General features: G+C 41.0%; 1 protein-coding gene across 1 annotated transcript in view; it reads left to right on the forward strand.

Annotated features, from left to right (window-relative positions):
* The window catches only part of cntn4 (contactin 4), a 148,559-nt gene that overhangs the window by 62,754 nt on the left and 69,660 nt on the right, over window positions 1–16,145 (forward strand). The window contains exon 5 of the mRNA XM_084024040.1: window positions 3,854–3,949. Coding sequence (XP_083880166.1) covers window positions 3,854–3,949 — 96 coding nt within the window. The remainder of the gene's footprint in view (window positions 1–3,853; window positions 3,950–16,145) is intronic.

A 16,145-nucleotide genomic window follows, 5' to 3' on the forward strand; every position in this document is an offset into this window, starting at 1 on the left:
GCAAGCAGCCCCAAGGCACAGAGAGGAAAATAGAAAGACAGGAGTCAAGGTATCACATAATAATGACCATCATTGAATGGTAAATTAGATTGTTATTTACATTTAGGTCATAACAGTTACATTTAGGTAACTGTTATGAAACTTTATTTTACTGTTCGTTTTACTGATATATATATATATATATATATATATATATATATATATATATAGTGTGTGTGTGTGTGTGTGTGTGTGTGTGTGTGTGTGTGTGTGTGTGCGTGCGTGCGTGCACACAACTAATTAATTAACTATCAATTTACACTTTAATACTACTTATTATAAAGTCCCCAGTTTTTTGGTTGCTTTTTTTTTTACTAGCAACTAATGTCAAAATAAATACAGCTATACTAAGAACAGCTTAATGCTTAAAATATGCTTTTTGCATCCAATTCAGACCCGTCAAAATGACCATGAAGTGCCAAATCTGCCATTAATCTTTTGAAAAATATATTAGGAGTTGGTTTCTTAATAGGACTTAAGAGTCTCAAATAGCTATTATTTAAACTATGCTTGTGGGTGAAGAACAGATTTATGTTTAAAGTAATAATTAAAGGCTGCTCCTTAATTGACTTGTCCTGCAGCCAATATGACATATATTAACTGACCTTATAGTCCTCTTCATAAATCAGTGAGCCCAATAATTTTACATTTAGATCACTCGGAGCTGAACTAATCAGTAATCTCATTTCAAAGTGGATTGGCTGCAGTTTTGCAACAAGCAGGTCTGCAGAAGAGAGTGCTCGTGGCCGCACCACTGCTCGCAGTGACGAGAGAATATGCTGTGTATTATCGAGCAAGGTTAATTCAGGTTAATTAATCCAATTTAGGGAATATGTATGGATAGATTTGAGACCCACCTGTCTTCATATATGAATTAATTGTAGCTCATTTATTTTTTGTTAAAAGCACATTTATGAGTGCACTTTGATTTTAAAACAGACATCCTAAATATAAATAAAAAGAATAAAATAAAAAAAAACAATTTCATCCATTATCAACTGCTTATCCTGTATTCAGGGTCGCGGGGCTGGAGTCGATCCCAGCTGTCATTGGGCGAAGGCGCTGTTCACCCTTTACAGGTCACCAGTCTATCACAGCGCCATACTTCAAATGTTTAATTGTAATGGATTTAATAACACTGCCATATAACTACAAATCCTCACAATTGATTCGTGTTGACTTGCTGCTTTTAAATATCTTTACAGAATCATATTAAATTACTTAGCAGTTGTTCTCTGGTTAAAGATGCTCCAACACGTTCACTCCCGCCTTCCCACCACAGTTATCAGTGCAGACATGAAGCTTCCATGGTGTGTGAATAACATTTACTGAGCTCCACTAGAAGTGGTTATGACCTGCTATTGTTCCCATCAATTGTCAAATGAAAATGTGTTCAGTTTAACAGCACTTCTGGTGTCAGAGCTACACCAGCAATAGCTTTGTAATGTTTGGTGGGGGCGGGGCATGATGAATGAAAGGTAACCTGATTACCGGCAGAGCTATTAAAATCCCTCATGTGTGACCCGCCACGGCAACTCTCTCTGTTAAGCAGCAGGGCTGCAGATTGCCATTTGGCTCATATTAGTTGGTGTGTGTCACTATTGATTTGAACTGGGTTTTTTGGTTTTGTTTTTTATCATAATGCGTTTAACTCATGCAAGGCTTCCTTTCATTATTTGGATTGTACAATTACTAGATCAGGGTACAGTGATCTAGTAATGATTATTTTAATTTTCACACTCTCTCAACTGTGTCTCTTCCTGAATGCAATTATTTGGCAGGTTAAGTGTTATGTCCTCTGTTACGTGCAGCATGCCTCAATGAATATGGCTTTTAAAACCACGCAAAGAAATTAAAGCAAACTACCATACATATATATATATATATATATACAGTGGCGCCGCCAGCCGGAATCCTGTACGCACTGTGCATACTTTTTTTGAAGGTGGGCTAGATATTTAAATTTCAGCGGGTGACACCAAACAACATCTGCCGGAGCAAGTCAGAGCTTTTCTTTCGCTCACACAGTGACCTGGAGAGACGCAGCCGCATTTGAGAGGACGATCGCGCGTGTGTGCGCAATTACGCATAGCGTGTGTTGGTCCTTCTCCACTACACAATACAGCTCGGCTCTAGTCTCGTCACCTCTCTGCTGCTGAGCACTGTGGGCCGAGCCGATGCATGTCTCTCTCCCCGGGCCGGGAGAGTTATCATACCGTACTGTGCGTGTGTGTCCAAGCGTGTGTGTGCGTGCGTGCGTGGAGTGCTCACAAGCGTGCGCTTGTGTTTAGGGCGCGGATGGAGGGCACAAAAAAAATATTTGCACCGGGGCCTATCACCATGATATACACTACTGATTTCACTGATACTGAAAACATTAGATTTTGTCTTAAAAAAGTATATTTCCATTTGTTGTTGTATTTTTCCGTTTCTGTGCGTACATTGAAATTGAATCCTGGCGGCGCCACTGTATATATATATATATATATATATATATATATATATATATATATATATATGTATGGTAGTTTGCTTTAATTTCTTTAATATGTGTATATATATATATATATATATAAAACCATCACACTGTACTTCAATCCACAGTTGTTGGATGGAAATGCACGTAAAGACTCATTTCCTTACAACTTTTTCTGGAAATTAAGTTAGGATTGTCGCTTCATGGAAAGCCGTGGTAGCCAAATGGTTACCGCTCAGGCCACATTACTGCAATGTCACAGGTTTGATTCCAGTGGAGAACCTTGGTTGTGAGTTTCAGCGGTTCAGCGAGGTAGACGTCACACCGAAGCAGTATGAGCTGGACGTAACGGCCCCTCTGCCTGTAGTCGCAACTCAAGGATAAGGACAAGCTACCAAGCTAACTAGCCAGAGGTCCGTCTCCACCTCTTGTGGTGCAGAAAATGTCTTTGGTAAACAGTGTTTGCGTTCGAATGAATGGTTTATGCTTTTTTTTAATATATTTTTATTTTAAATAACCACTTATAAATACCGTATGTGTATTTAAACAATTCACACTTAAAGTAACAATCCATGAATACTGTTTAGAGTGAACAATACAAAAAACAATAAAACAATAAAACGTTTTCAGCCTTTTTTGATTGTACCTGCTTTAAGAAAAAGAACAATGAATTTTTTAAACGTGTTATAGAGTTATAGTTAATAGTTACGGCTGTCTTTTTCCAGCAAAAGTCCTCATTGGGACCCTTTAATCCCCTTCTTTCTAACACTTGTGGCACCATCACAATGAGTCTTGGATATCCACAATATATCAAGAAATACACATGGGGTGATTTGGCCTCAGGCAAAGCCAAAAGCTGTTTACCACCCAAGAAAATGTTCACTCTTGTTCCTTACACTATCATAGAATCAGAGAGGATAATGGTGTTGCTATATACAGTGTATATAATTTGTTTATGGAGATGGCGGTGGTTTGCACTGCTGTCTTAGCTCAGTGTGGGTTTGAACCTTGGCCCTTGGAGTTCATAAGAACTGTATTCATCAGTTGTCAGGGTTCTTTCCACAGTCAAGAGAAATACAGGCCATGAATGTTCTAGTACTTTGTGAGTGTGTGGTGTGTTTATCTGTGTGAGCTCTATAATAAACTGGCATCCTATTGCGAGTGTTTCCCAGCCTGCTGCACGCTGCTTTAGGCACCATAGGCTGTGACCTTGAAGCAAGAAAAACAGGGCAGAGAAAAACAATAATTTGTTCATCACAGCACTTTCAGGTGTTCAATGTGCATCAGCCTCTGACTTGATATTTCACTTGCTGACAGGTTTTTCTTTGTTTTTTTCAGACTTGGAAAACTTCAAGACACACAGAAGAAGCTCTGTATCAGTCCGTGAAGGTCAAGGAGTGGTTCTGCTGTGTGGCCCTCCATCACATTCTGGAGGTAAAGCAATACATCTTCATCTTTAATGTGCAAACCGGCTGGCAAGCACGCGCCGAGAATTAGCTGGCCAACAGAAAAACAACCAGTGAAAGAGATCCAAATGTTTGTTACGTGTTCAGAGTGGTACTAGCACTTTAAAAAACTCCCCTAACTGTGTTTCCATTCATGTATTTTTATGCATATTTAGTATTGCATTATAAAAGCTGTATGGAAACGGTAAAAATGTAGACCCTATATAGGCCCTTTTCACAGCAGCCATTTTGTCATGATAAGACAGGTGTAATTAATAGTAACATTAATTTGGCCCTGTTCCTGGTGTAGTGCATGCTGGCTCAATGAAATGGTTGTGATACTAAATATAACAGAATCATAATTAATTTGATCAAATACACGTGTCATCACTGTTTTTTATATATTCCATTTATTTATGGTCTTTACCCTGCAATTACATATAAAAATGGCTGCTGTGAAAAGGGACTAAAAAAAGTGTTTATGCCCACTTGAGGTGATTTTAGTGAAATGTCATATTCTGATCAATTAACTGGTCAGCTGTTTCTGCTGTCAACAACTTCCTACATTTCCCCCATAACACACAAACACCTGTCCTCTTCTCAGGACAAAAACAAAACATACAAAAAAACATGCCCAATGAAAACAAATTGCTAAAGACCTCTCTCCATCTTTCTATAGTAGATATGTTAGTTGGCCAAAGAGTTCCTTCACTGAACGTGCCTAATTCAATTTCTTTTCTTTAAGCTACTGTTTTCTTGGGCTGGCACTGTAAAGTCCAGCTGTTTCAGTGGCACCTTTGGTTTGCTAATCAACACCTTACATCTGCCACTATTAGGGAATGATTTGCAAATGTTTCTTGCATTGCTTAGGTTGTGAGCGGCTTTGCCGTCAGGAGCCTGCATCCTATTCTGCTTTGATTAGAGCCTTACTCTTCCATTAGAGCCTTACATTTCTGCCACTTTTCAATGTCAGCCGAATTATACTATTATCCGGTCCTATGTATTCATCGCTGTTTGTTCTCAAGCTACAGACAAGCAATGCCCAGATGAATTGTATAAGGTATAATAACGTATAAATACTATGCTCATTTCCTTTTTTGCCAAATGATAAATAAGACAATCTTGTATCTGTACAAAATACCAAGAGTAAACCAGGATTTACTTGATTTAGCATAGCAGTAAGACTGGCTGAATGAATTGGATGTGCCACCTAACCTGTGTGATGCTAAATTCACAAGTTAAAACAGTTTTCCTGCAGTTTTCTTCATAGTTTCTTTCTAATTGCAGGAGATGAGTCCTTCTGTAGCTTATTTTCTTATTGGAACTTCCAAATGCAACAGCTGCATGGATCACGCTCAGTGAACAGCCACCAAACAGATAGCACTGATTCATGCACCAGTCCACAGTGGTAAAAATGTTGCTTGCCTGGAACTGATTGTAATTGTTTTGGGCATCTATCCTTTTGGGCTTTTACCTGCTGAAATCTTGGCAAGCTCTGTGGCAGTCCGGATTTTCAGATTTATTTTCACGTACTTGGGCTGACACGTGTGTTTGATTGTTCTCAACACAGTGTACAGTTGCTTCACAGACTCGTTTCATGTCTGACAATTTGTGCTCAAGTAATCCAATTAAGGTTTGGTTTTTAAGACCAATGGGGAAATAATTCCAACATGTCAGGGATCTTCAGGCACATGAAAAGCCCCCTCAAGACACTTGTCTCCCCGCTAATATACGGAGCCAATACAAGCTGTCAATTAGCACTCCATTTTAGTGAGTTACATCTCACAGCTGTAACAGAAGGGACTATCAACGTCTCATTCAGCTAGATAAACTAACTAGTCACTTGGTTGTTATCATGATCCGTCTTGCTTTGAGCAGATGCAGTAAACAGTGTTTTGATGCATCTTCACTTTACATTGGCTCATCTTGCCCTAATGCCCTGATACCAAAATGGTTAAATTGTTGCTATGAAATGTGTTAAAGCATGTTTGCTTCCTTGAGTTACACCAAGTCCTATAATAAGAATCTGGCATACACCTTCACTTTAATTACCATAAAGCCTTCACCTGTCAGTACACAGTGTAACATGATGCATACAATATCCAGCTCCAGTTACACAAAGAGAAAACGAAATAGAAAACAAAAGACAGCAACAGGCACTAAACACACACACACACACACACACACACACACACACACACACACACACACACACACACAAACACACATATTCAGCCAATCTGCTAGTCAGAGCATCCGAGTATTCAGACTGGCAACGCTGAAAAGCAATCAACCTGCAGGCAAAGACCTAAGTATTTTGCCAGTACTGGTTTTCTTTGACCTGATATGTTGCTTTTGTTAGGTTCTAACATGGCACTTGCTTGTAGCAAGTAATGCTGCTGGTAACCTGGCAACATAGATGTGTTTCTTCAACGTCATGCTGACACCAAAGGGATTGCCTGGAAATGTAGTCAGTAAATTGAAATTGAATCATATTTTTTGTTTTCATTTACATTTAAATAAAAGTGGCCTGGAAAGGAAATGAGTGGAATGATATAAATATAAACATGTCTTCCTAAAGTCAATGATAAGTGTCTCCCTGTGTGTTTACTGATCAGAGATGGCAGGTTGCTGTAACTACATGGTACAGATATATATTGGTGATAAGTCAAGTTTGTAATACACAGAAATGCAACAAATATGCATCAATCCGCTGCTGAAAATAGTCCCTAAAAAGTGCACCATTTTTGCCTGTTTGAGTACATTTTGCTAAAAACTCCAGTTCCCCACTGTTTCATCTACGTACTGTGTAAAAAAATAATAATAATGATACATTTCTGAGATTTGAGTTATATTTATGTCTTGTTTATGAATGCTATGTCATACAGAAATAAATTAAAGTCAAGGGATGTTTGGGGGGAGTAGGATAAATGCATTTAAATTTCTAAGATGAAACAATGAATGCTTTACTCAGGGCAAGAATTCAGGAAGCAGCTCAGTCATCAATCTCAGTAGCTTTATTGTTTCATTGCCAAACTGTTAGGTGTGTCAGAAGAAAGGCAATGGTGTGTATGTTTTCACATACATTCCCTGAAACAAGATATAAAAGTATTGAGGAATACATCAACTTCTACACCATGATATGGGAGAATGCGCCCAGGATGTGAGGGAATACAAAAATCTGCAGGCCGCCGAACACAGAATGAAAAGTGTTAATGAATACAATTTTATATTCATGAAATGCATTCTTCTTTATTCTAAGGGGCTGTTTGACCTGGGGAGAGGACTTTTCCTGTCCTGACAATTTGCAATTGATCAAAATAAATTTGAAAGTTTGTGTTGTTAAGTTTGTGTTGTGTAAGTGGCACTGTCTTGATACGGGTGATATGAGCCAATTTCCCCTCCATCTGAACAGAGATAATTTCATGTTTTATGATTCATTTCAGGTTGCTGTGAGCGGTAAAATGAAGCATAGCACCCCTGCCCCAAACCCTGAATACCTGTATTTGAGAAAACAAAACCTGAAAAAAGAAAAGGTGGTGATACATATTCAGTGCTTGTAGTGCTCTTTTACAGTTAGAAGAAATCTATCATATGTTCATACGTCTGCAGTCATATTTTATGACATTCCTTCAACATAGAGTGCAATATCTCAGCGAGGCATCAGCAGCCTGACAGCCAATAACAAGACAATAATGACTGTCAGGCCACCTTGCTTCCCTCATTGCATTTTAATCAAATTCTGCATGTGGGTGGCACATTCAAGGAAAAACCTCTGCACATCCCTATTCAGCACCATATGCTTGCAGACCTTCCCATAGTGGTGGGACCCTCAGTGTGTGCCCGAGGCTTTGGGTCCCCACCTGCCACAGGGGGCTATCAGTGTACACACTATGCATGGCAGACAGCTGTCATGCCCGCTGTATGCAGCTCGGGGTCGTCCATGCAGAAAGACGCGTTTGGACAGAAGAAAGGAGATGGGTGTGGAAGCTATACCGCTAGTGGGATAGCACACATCTGCTGCATAACACAGAAGAACCCATCATGTGGTCTGTGTCTGTGTGTGTGTGTGTGTGTGTGTGTGTGTGTGTGTGTGTGCAGATGTTTTTTTAGGTGCATAGCTACTCTATGATGCATTAAATGAAAGATCAATGTGGACAGCCCAAGTTATTACTACAATACTGATGCCATTAGAAAATACACCCAATAACCCAAATATATAGAAGCTAGCAGGTATGTTTTAAATCATTAGAACCATGTTGGCTTTGATAAAGGCCTTTTGATAAAGGTATTTTGCTACATTATTTAACAGAAGTGGAGAAGTGGAGCAGATCCCCATGTTGGTGTGGTTGATCCCCTCTGTGGTGCTCAAGTGTATGAGTCGATGAGAAAAGTCCGTTCAGACAACCGAGACATGTTGTATTCACAACTTTGTTATCCAATATTCAGTTTTAAAATGTATTTTGGTTTCTACCGTTTTTTCTAATTCTCGAACACATTTAGAAAAAAAAGCACAAAAACCAAAAATGACTTAAAGAAAAAAATAAGGAACAAGGCAGCAACGATTTTTGTCGATTGGTTGTCAGTTGCCTTGAAACATTATTAAAATGGTTTCTTTGAATGTCAAAGATTCAAGGATCATGAATTATCACAATGCAACACTGGAATGCACAACCAGCTCATTTGCTACAAGACCAACAAAAACAAAAAACAAAACAGCAGTGCATAGGATTACGTTAACAGCAGCAGCAGAAACAGTTTTCTGGGCAGAGCAGGGCCTTTGACTGTGTTAACCAAGATCATCGACAAACACAGTCCACCTCCTCTCATACCACTGAAGTCCTTTGCTCTGTCCTTAGGTCCACCCATAAAGGACAGCTTGATTACGGATGCCACAATGGAGCCAGGTCTCTGTAAAGATGTGTGCAAAACAGTCACCGACCTCCCATTGCTGAGTTAGCTGCCCTTAGACATCTTATTTCATCCATCTTGCTTTCCTGCGACAGAACACCAGACAGCCAGGAGCAGATTGGGGAGTGGAGTAGCCGTAGATCTTAGCTGGCTGGCTTATAGCTTCCATCTAGACTCTCCTCCCTCTCCTCCTTGGGTGGTGGCGTTGGGTCTGAGAGGTCTGGCTGGGTGATCGACCGTGTGCAGTGATCATCCCAAGGTCTGATGATGTTGACAGGTGTGTTCCGTCACATGCCATCAGATCTCAGAAAGACAACTAATTAAGACAAAAACTAAGCAAATCATACACACGTGCCACCGTTGCTATGGAAATCGTGACTTGTAATGTCAACTACACAGTGTAAGAGATCTGTTTGAAGTCGCGGTGAGATGAAGGTAATGTCACAAACCTCTCTGTGCACCACCAGGAAGGACATGTTTACGCCGCCGGTGTTTGTTGGCGATGCTGCACACATCTTACATTTAGCAGTTTCTCTTTTCTTTCATCAGGAATTATTCTGCTCTTAATCTGATTAGCAGACGACACACTACCCAATCTCTATACGTAATCTCCTTTCACAATCCAACACTCACAGTCAATACCCCCCCCCCCCCCCCCCTTTCATCCATCTGGGGACTTCAGCTATGTGGAATCATGTAACGTGTCACTGTCACACCATCTATGCCAAAACTCGTGGGGAGCCTTTTCTCCGATGTAATGTGGCTTGGTTACCTTACGAAGAGAGAAAAACTTCAGTGACAAGCAGCCAGCGGCATGACAGCAGCATGAAATGGGATATAGTGTATTTTCAGGAAGTGACACTCTGACTTGATTGGAGTTCCTAATCACGTATGAAAAGGTCACAGAGGAGTCTGAGCATAGCTCGAGCACATTTCCCAGAAGACGCGTGTGAGTGACATGCTTCCTAAATCTCTTTTTAAGCTCCTTAAAGTTCACAGTACACATGGCTGTTGGTATCGTTGCATTCGGAGCGTGTGTGCGTGGGGGTGTAAAACCCCTGCGCTGTATGTTCAGGTTTGCATCTGATGATGTGTACAGAACAAAACTCAAGACTGTTTCCCATTTCTTTTTTCTCTGTGGCCGACAGTGTGTAAGCACCCCCCGTCCTCTCTGCTGGGCTGCAGTCACACGTCATGTCCTCAGGCTCCCCAGTGCCGCCGCATGAACACAAATCCCTCGGTGCCAGTGGGGATTTCATCCCAGAAGAAATCCGCTGTCACCTGCCGTGCAAGGGGAAAATAACAATTGGCGAAAACATGACAGCTCCGTCCGCAGCACCTAGCTTGCTTAGCAGAGCACTGGACCGCAGATTTAAGTTGAGTCCAGAACACCTCATAGCTGGCTAGCCTGTGCAGCTATATTACTACTGGTGCAAAGTGGAATCCTTCTCCACTCACAGACTCTATCAATTATGCACTGAACCAAGCAGGCCTACTTAAAGGTACTCTACTTGACATTCAGGGCATTAATACAGCAGCAAACAATGACTTGCAATGTAAATATATAGTGGAGTGATATCTACTGGAGCACAGGATGAAGTCACTCTCCCTCTGTGTGTGTGTTGTAATCTGAGTGTCTCTGTGGTTCCTTCACATAAGGCTACCAGACTACCTATGTGTGCATCTTAGTGCATGTGAGCTCCCCTATTGGTTATCTCAAGGCTGCCGCTCTGCACTGTGCTCATGTGGCAGTTACAGCTGCTGACTGATGATTATATACATTAGCATTTCATATGCTGATTACTTTCTTGATGAATCGTTTAGCCTCTAAAATGTCAAAAGTGAAAGAACAAAAAAAAGTACAATTTACCATATCAAGGGTGACAAAGATAGTAGAATTACAGTGATATAAAACAGAGAAATGCAGTATATTTTCACACATGAGGAGCTGGAATTGGTTGAAAATGAATTTGTTAACGATCAACAAATCAAATGTTAGCCTAGCATTGCAGCTCTAATTTAGTTAATCAGTGTTTCATGTTTCAACATGAACATGTCCTTCAAACTCCCTCTAAAGTCTGTTTACAAATCTTAACGAGTACTATTGTAAATGGGAAAAATAAGTTTTACAAAGCCTTCAGTAGATGTGCGAAGTCAGATAAATGACCTCAGTGGGGCTGAACTACTAATGTGAAAAAAGCTCTCTCGTTCTGCTGCATCGATTTTGATCCTAAACTGGTGGAGTACTCTTTTAAAGAGCTAATGAAATCAGAGATGTTTATTGTCACTCTTGTTAAAAGTATATTTTTTCCCCTTGGTGAAAAAGGCTTGACCTGCAGCAGAACAGCAGTTGTGTCACTGTAACCGACTGTCTCCTGAGTGCAGGACCGTTGAGGATTCATGTTGTCCCAAACGTCCCAGTGCGCTCCAGTCTTACCTGTTGAAAGAATGATGCAAGCCAGAGTGTGTGCTAAAGCTGCATCCACAATCTTGTTTCCTTCTATAGGGAACAGAAGTTATAGCCATAACATTTGGACGTGTCTCTGTTGAGTTCTTTGTGGTCCCTTGTTAACTTGTAGGCCTACATGTTTCTCTGATTTTTAATGATCCAATTTGAAATTTGATCCAAGTTTCACTGAATTGAGCTTGAACACATCGTCATGAAACTAAACGCAACCTCAGCTAACACAGATGTGTTTTTAACAATGTAGCATTATCAGGTCAAATAATAAAGTCCATCCCCTGAACGCATCAATAGTGAGTTTACTGTGTCATTTAATTTCTGTCTCCTTACTGTAGAAAAGTGTGTACCTTACGTTTTCACGATTTTCAACTTGGTCAGTGCAGTAGGAGTTACACTTAGCAGGAAGGGGTTTTGGTTTTCGACTGCATGTCGTGTAATGGGTGTCATCAGAGATCCTACCTGCTCTTACAATCAGCAATAGAGAGACGCCAAGAAGAGCCTTGGTGCAGATCTGGCATGGCACACCCTGCCAGTCCAGATCCGAGCACAAAGGCAGAGCGGGGTGCCGCCTCAACCACATCACACACTCACTCTCCGTCTGACAGGCCAATGTCAGAGCTTGCCAGAAATATATGGTAATCACTATCTGCAGAGTCAAAGGAAGGGGGAATGGATTAACTCAACCTGGTCACAAAACTAGTCGTATTTTCTGAACAATGACGCCTCCAAATTGTGTGTTTCTCCCGAATGTGCAGTCCAGTTCCCCTCCTGTCTGTCACTGTGGATCAGAGGCAGAAAAGGGGAGCTGAGCGACTGTCAGTTTCTGTCTTTATCAAAGCCATTCGCATTAATGGGCTGCCAGTGTGACCCAGCCGCGCTCTTTGTGGTGCACGATTACTGTGTTTAGGCGTGGACCTAATGCTGCCGACCTCTATTCTCTAATGGGGGAAGACCTTTAAGGGGCACTCAAGACTGAAATCGCTTGTGTGCGTCTCCACTAAGACTGGATCTTTTGTGTGTGTGTGTGTGTGTGTGTGTGTGTGTGTGTGTGTGTGTGTGTGTGTGTGTGTCTGTGTGTGTGTTGCCCTGTTTTTGCTCCCACCTGAGGCTTTGAGAACAGAGAGCATGTGCATCCTGTCCGGTCCTGTAAAGGAAACAGTAGAACAGAGGATTCTCGGAGCCTGGAGCAGAGATGGGAGCACTGCACTCAGTAACACAATGCAGGATGACAGTAGTTTATCTGAGGAGGGGTTTTCTTTTTTTTTTTTTCGGTTTTGTTTGTTTCCGTGCAAAGAGGCAGCCTTTCAAAGATGCTCTCATATGTCAGTGAAAGTGTATGTTCTAATTGGACCAAATTGTGAGTTTGTTTTTCCTCAGTTGACTTTTCCTCGTGTGAAGTCTGCGACCATGTTGTTTGGCTGCATGATCACTCCTCTCCATGGCTTTGGAAGTATTTTGGGAGAAGTAGTTCATGTTGTACCAGATACAGCTTGTTTTACCTCGTTTTTTTACACGACCCAGCAAGCCCTCCTACTTGTGAGTGTAATACCAAGCTACTGATGCCTATAATCAGAGAATTATTCAGCCAGAGAAAGGATGAGTGTGAACCGTTTTGTTGCAAATTGGTGCATTTTGTAGCATGTCCACGTCCCACTGATTTGTAATTGGGTGATTAAAAATGCATATTGTTGTCACAGTGTGCCCTTACATGTATTATTAATATTAAATGATGAGGCAGCTGATGCTGATCATATTATGATGCCAAAACATCCGGATGTAACAGTAATACTGCAGACGTCCTTTTGTATTGACAGATGGTTGCTTTGTTTGTTAGGCAAAATAAGTATTTTTTTCGTTGTTGTTGCTCTTCATAAGTATATTATGTGTCCAAATGAATATATATTGCTTTTAGCAATTGAGGCAGACCCCTCTAGGGAGTGTCAGTGGCTGGCTTTGCTCTGGGGCTGCAGCAAGAGGAAGGGAAGCAGGCCAGGGCCTGTATTGTGTAGAAATTAATCACATTACAGGAAAAAAAAAAAGACACGGCTGGTTTTTCAACTGCTGGTTGACGTCACTGTACCAGATACAGCAGGCCTGCCAGTTGAAAACCCTCACAATCATTTACAGTTGCTCCACTTTATAGTGACTTTGTTTAGTTGTCTTGTTCAATCAACTTTGAGCGGGAGAAAGCTCCGCATTAAAATACATAATCAGATTTGAACTGTAGCTTTGAGTGGCAGCGTTCATCCAGCATACGTCCTCTAATGGATTTCTTCATTGGGTGACGGAATCAAATTTTTTTGTTTTACAAACGGCAGCAGTGAGGTAATGGACAGAACTTGATAATTAGATCAAATATATGGTGAAATCAAAGGGGCATTCATCATGGAGGGCATTATTCAGCCTCTAAAAACAACAGATATGTAATGTCTACTGTGGCTCTGGAGGAGCTTTCTAAAATCTGAAAAAACTGTTGTGCCTACATCTTAACAAAGATAGCATCTGTACCGATGGATGGTATGTTGTTGAACGTCTATGTATTGTATATTACTGAACATATTAATTTCCCTATCCCTATACCTCGCAATAATTCAGTTATATGTGAACTTTGCTTTTCTACATTAAACCCATTTCATAAATTGACCCCACAAAGTGAAATGCATACACTCTTCTTCGTAGTACATACACACTGTTTTTTTTTTTTTTTTAATGAAGGCCATTCATAAATGATGGCTGTTTTTCGCTTGATATATTATCTGTGTATGTTGGTTTGTTTGCCTGGAAAAACTGTCCGGGTAGCATGGGCCAAGGAAGAACCCATTATATTTTGAGTATAGTAGAATGTTATGAGCCAATTTAATGGGTTTTATCAGTGGTTATTACAACCACCCTAATGCCTCAGACAAAACTGCACCTACCAAGTTATAAAAGTAAAAAAAAAAAGCTTTACGTTTGGGCAACGATACTACCCTTTTTGTTTTCCTGGCATTAGTTAAATATGCCATTTATGTTATTAGGTATTAAAATAAGTCATGCTGACATTTGGTTTTAACATGGGACATGAATACCTGTCTCCTGGGTGAAAGTACTCTCTATCGTATGTCACCTCCTTTGCTTCTGTCCTAATTACTTCTAACTAATCTCTATGAGGCTGATAACTGCTGATAACTCCCATTCCATTGGCTGACAACATTCTAAGCATGTTGTGCTCTTCTAGTTTCCGAGTGTGTTCATTTTGTTTTAACTGGTCTACATGAAACACTGCAGAGTAACTTCTCCACGCCATCCACAGGTGCGCCGAGCTGATAGAGTCCTTCCCTTTCCGAGCTGTCATGAAGGATGAGAGCTACTTTGGGATTACTGCCCACCATCTTGGTCTCCCTGCTCCATCTTTACATTATCTCAAATCAGTCAGGGCGTGATCTTAACAGCGTAAGCAGACAGGCATGTTTGACTTGCATGACTTGTGGAGTCTTTGAATATTCAACGAGGCCTGTCCTTTGAAGCTGCTCCTCGGTCTCCTTTTGTGAGGGAAGCAGCTTTATTCATTGTGACTAATGCAGAGGGATCTTTAACCTCGAGCGAAACCACGGAGAACTCTTCAGGGTCTTCCACAAACTTCTGTACATTGGATCCTGTTTTTGAAATAGGCCTAACGCTTTTTTTCATAGACTGTCATACTTTTACAAAGAGCAACACCAAGACCATTGTATATTGTCAGATTTTCCAGGGACAGGGGTTGCAAATTAGTCTCGACTAGAAACCTGAATGCATGGCATCTATTTTATATTTTATATGAAACAATGTACTTGTCCCTGCTCAATAAACTTCTAACCTAAAAGACCTTTGTGACATGAGGCTATAGTCTAAATCATCCTAAATTGTTAAACGGCTGCTGTCATCATAACACAAACAAGGTTTATTTCCTGTTGCCATGGCAGTGGTCCTAACACTGTCTCCCAGAGCAGCTGGATTTCTTCTGCATTTTGTCTTAGAGATGTCCTGTTTCTTATGCCAGGGAGCATTGTGTAACCCATAAAATCAATGCCCTGGATGATTTTCGGCCAGCTGTGTGAGACATCTCATTATGTTTTTCACTCTCTGCAGGATTCTGCTGCACATGTTGTGCCATGTAGTCATATGGGTTTTTAAACGCAGGAACGAGAGCAGGTGCAGCCGTAGTCCAAAAGCGCTGGAGAGGAAACAAACACAAACAACATGCCTTATCCTGCCTTGAAGTGTCCCATGTCCCCGTGGACCTCTGCTGTGCCATCACTCTGTGTTCAGCTCCACACGCACAGCAGCCAAACCTTAAGCCTGAGCCCCAAATGGTGCTGAGCGTCCGCCTCCATATGCTTCCCGTAGAGTACAGTACCTGCTCCTTTTAGCCAGCAGGGGAGTATGGGATCAAGCTGTCATAAATGGTAAGCAGCTAGGAGAGGCGAGGAGTTCCTCCAAGACTGTTTTGTTTAATTGCTTGCTACTCCTCGAACCATTGGCATGGTTTAACCTGAGCAGGAAAATAGCACATGCCTATCAGTTAGAATGTCGGCAAAACGTTGAGAGCAGCTTCACAGCGTTGATCTCAATGATGTAAAGAACTCATTCAGGAGTAGAGCTCATCCCATAGAGTTTACACCAATTAATGGAGATGGAATTTTGTGTGACAAACACAGTATTTCTCTCACTTCACTTATGTGGCACACATACCATATTCGCATTTTGAAAGGATGCTCATGTCTCGATATTGGGGGACACTGGTTTGCAAAATGAGGTTTGATCTTGTCTCTCAGGTGTCATCGCTGCTGCC

Source organism: Eutrigla gurnardus, assembly GCF_963514095.1.
Source record: "Eutrigla gurnardus genome assembly, chromosome: 2".
Taxonomy (NCBI): domain Eukaryota; kingdom Metazoa; phylum Chordata; class Actinopteri; order Perciformes; family Triglidae; genus Eutrigla; species Eutrigla gurnardus.